Here is a 2,673-nt window from a genome sequence, read left to right as displayed (position 1 = left end):
CCTTCCAGATGGCGAAAATGGTGAAGGTGGTGAACTCTTGCTTGGTACCACCGGCTCTCCCCACACCAAGGAGCCCCATCTGGCTCTCCAATCTCGACCTCTTCGCTGCACCCACACATGTTCGTGTCGTCTGCTTCTTCCGCAACACTTCCTCTGATCCCAGCTTTCCCTCGCCGGCAGCTTCCATCAAAGCCTCCCTCGCCAGAGTCCTTGTCTCGTACTACCCATTCGCCGGTCGCTTCGCCAAATTAACCCATGGCCGCCTTGAGATCAGCTGCACCGGCAAAGGGGCTTTGTTCTTCGAGGCTGTCTCTAATCTCACGCTGGATGAGTTCGGAGTCTACAAACCTTCTCTTGACAACTGTCGCCTGCTCGTCCCGACCGATGGGTTCAACGCATTGGAGAGGAGTGGCGATAGCATTCCGATACTCATGGTCCAGCTCACCACGTTCAAATGCGGCGGTCTCTGCCTCGGCACCGCCCTCCACCACCAAGCGAGTGATGGCATTGCTGCGACGAGGTTTATGTGCGATTGGGCAGACACCACCCGTGACCCGACCCGGCCCATCCCAACCCCGTACATCGATCGCACCTCCCTCCGTGCGCGGTCTCCGCCAACGGTCCAATTCCACCACCCTGAATTTGACTTACGGGAACGGCCCGAGAAACAGGAGCCCGTCTCGTTCACTTTTCTTAATGTCACAGCCGCCCAGCTCGTCGCCGTCAAGGCGGCGTGTGGCGACAAATACACTTCCTTTGAGTCTATGGCCGCTCATATTTGGCGATGCACGTGCCTTGCCCGAGGCCCGGTCCGACTCGACGAGGAAATTCGTCTTGTGACGACTGCCGACCTGCGCCGCCGCCTGAGCCATACGATTCCGAGCGACTTCGTCGGAAATGCGATTACAGTTACGGTGGCGATTGCGCCTGCGGCGGAGGTGGCGTCGGGGCTCCGGGCGGCGAGGATAAGGGATGCGATTGAGAAGCTGGATGAAGAATATTTACGGTCTGTGGTGGATTACCTGGAGCTCCAGGAGGATAAGCGGCGGCTGGCTAGATCTGCAGGGAACTTCGCTGCGACGGATATATCGGTGGGAAGCTGGCATAGGCTGCCGCTAAACGAGGTGGACTTCGGGTGGGGGCCGCCGGAGTTCATGGGACCCGCGACCTTCATCTACCCTCGACAGTTCCTTATTTTGTCAAGCCCCGACGGCGGCGTCAAGGTTTGCTGTTCCTTGGAGACGGAGAAGATGGATTCCTTTGTCAAGTTGTTCCATGAGTTGCTTCCAGTTCCAGCCGCTGTGGTTTAAATGAATCATTCGATCAATCGAGAGTAAGTTGATATTTAAAATGGCGTCACTGTCCCGACACAGTTTTATTTGTATATTGGCGTCGCTTGCTTTGTATTGTGATTTGTTATGAAATAAGATGTAACAAAGTGGATGGCAGTTTAAAATTATCATCTAAATGGCTGTGAAAGATATGATTTGCAGATTGCGATATCTCAAATTAATATTTTCATCAACCCATAATCAATAAATAACACCAATCACACAACTTGATAACTCATATTGTTTAATTAGTTGAATAGAAGAAAGTGGCGCATGAGTCTTATTTCTTATATTTCATTATTGAGATTAGGGGTGTGAGGTGGCTCGAACTCGACTTGATATCAAGCTCGCAAGCCTTGTTTGCTTATTGAGCCGCGAGCTCTAGCTTAAGCTCGTTTATCAGAGGAGCTTGAGTTTGAGTTTGATAAGGCTCGACTTGTGAGCTCGTGAGCTTACTCTTAATTATTTCATTAATTGATTTTTTTAAATAAACAAATAAACCATTTACACCAATAAAATCTGAAACATACTTCTACTCTAAAAAAAAGTCAAATTTGGCAAAAGTCACCAACTAAAAATAACTCTGTCAGCATAACATGTGTTTAAATAAATCAATATAAACGCAAGTAGGTTGATATTTAAAATGTCGTTCGTAGTCCCATATAAATTGTTATGTGCGGATCCTGAACCTTATCTGAAGATCGTCCAGAATGGGCTATGTCATCCTTTTGAATGGTACTGTGGCTCTGTACTGCTCAGTACCGCGGTTCGGTGCATTTCACCTCCTAGCTCAGACGAAACAACACACACATCAACTTGACCAGCAGTCCATTTCACCTCATTTTAAACCTCCACCTCATCAGGAGACAAGGTCGTAGCATCAACCCCCACTTCCTTAGTTTAAAACAAAAGGCCTCTCGCCGCCACCTCATTAATCATAATAGGAGATAAGAAATCACGAGAGCTATGAAAAACAATATCACTCGATTCCTTAGCAAAATTAGGCATAGCCTCATGCCCCACAACATTAGGCAAATTTGAAACAACCTTATCATCATGATCATAATTCACAAATTGATTAAAAAACAATTGACCTTGGGCCACTCCAACCGAATCATTGGCTGGAATAACATCATCAATGTCACACGAAGCATGAATATCAGCCCCAACCCCCTTCTTTACAAGAGGAGCATCATTCAACTTAGGAAATAAAATCAAACAACCATCCTTCAAATGATCCAATGTTTTACAATGTGAGCAATACGAAGGAAACTCTTTCATTTCGACCGATTGAATGTACCCCATAGACACGGGAACCGAGCCAATCTTGAGAAGTGTATCT

General features: G+C 47.5%; 1 protein-coding gene across 1 annotated transcript; it reads left to right on the top strand.

The window, feature by feature from the left end:
- Window positions 1-1,310, top strand: LOC110114390 (shikimate O-hydroxycinnamoyltransferase-like). Its single transcript, XM_020847253.2, has one exon. It carries the CDS (start codon window positions 9-11, stop codon window positions 1,308-1,310), a length of 1,302 nt encoding a protein of 433 aa, XP_020702912.2. The 5' UTR covers window positions 1-8.
- The last annotated feature ends 1,363 nt before the right edge of the window (window positions 1,311-2,673 follow it).

Source organism: Dendrobium catenatum, unplaced genomic scaffold, assembly GCF_001605985.2.
Source record: "Dendrobium catenatum unplaced genomic scaffold, ASM160598v2 fragScaff_scaffold_71, whole genome shotgun sequence".
NCBI lineage: Eukaryota > Viridiplantae > Streptophyta > Magnoliopsida > Asparagales > Orchidaceae > Dendrobium > Dendrobium catenatum.
Note: the sequence above shows the minus strand (reverse complement) of the source record. Positions and strands in the feature narration are given on the sequence as shown.

Excerpts from the sequence above, each read along its gene's own strand:
- LOC110114390 (XM_020847253.2), top strand. The coding sequence starts at position 9 with ATGGCGAAAATGGTGAAGGTGGTGAACTCTTGCTTGGTACCACCGGCT.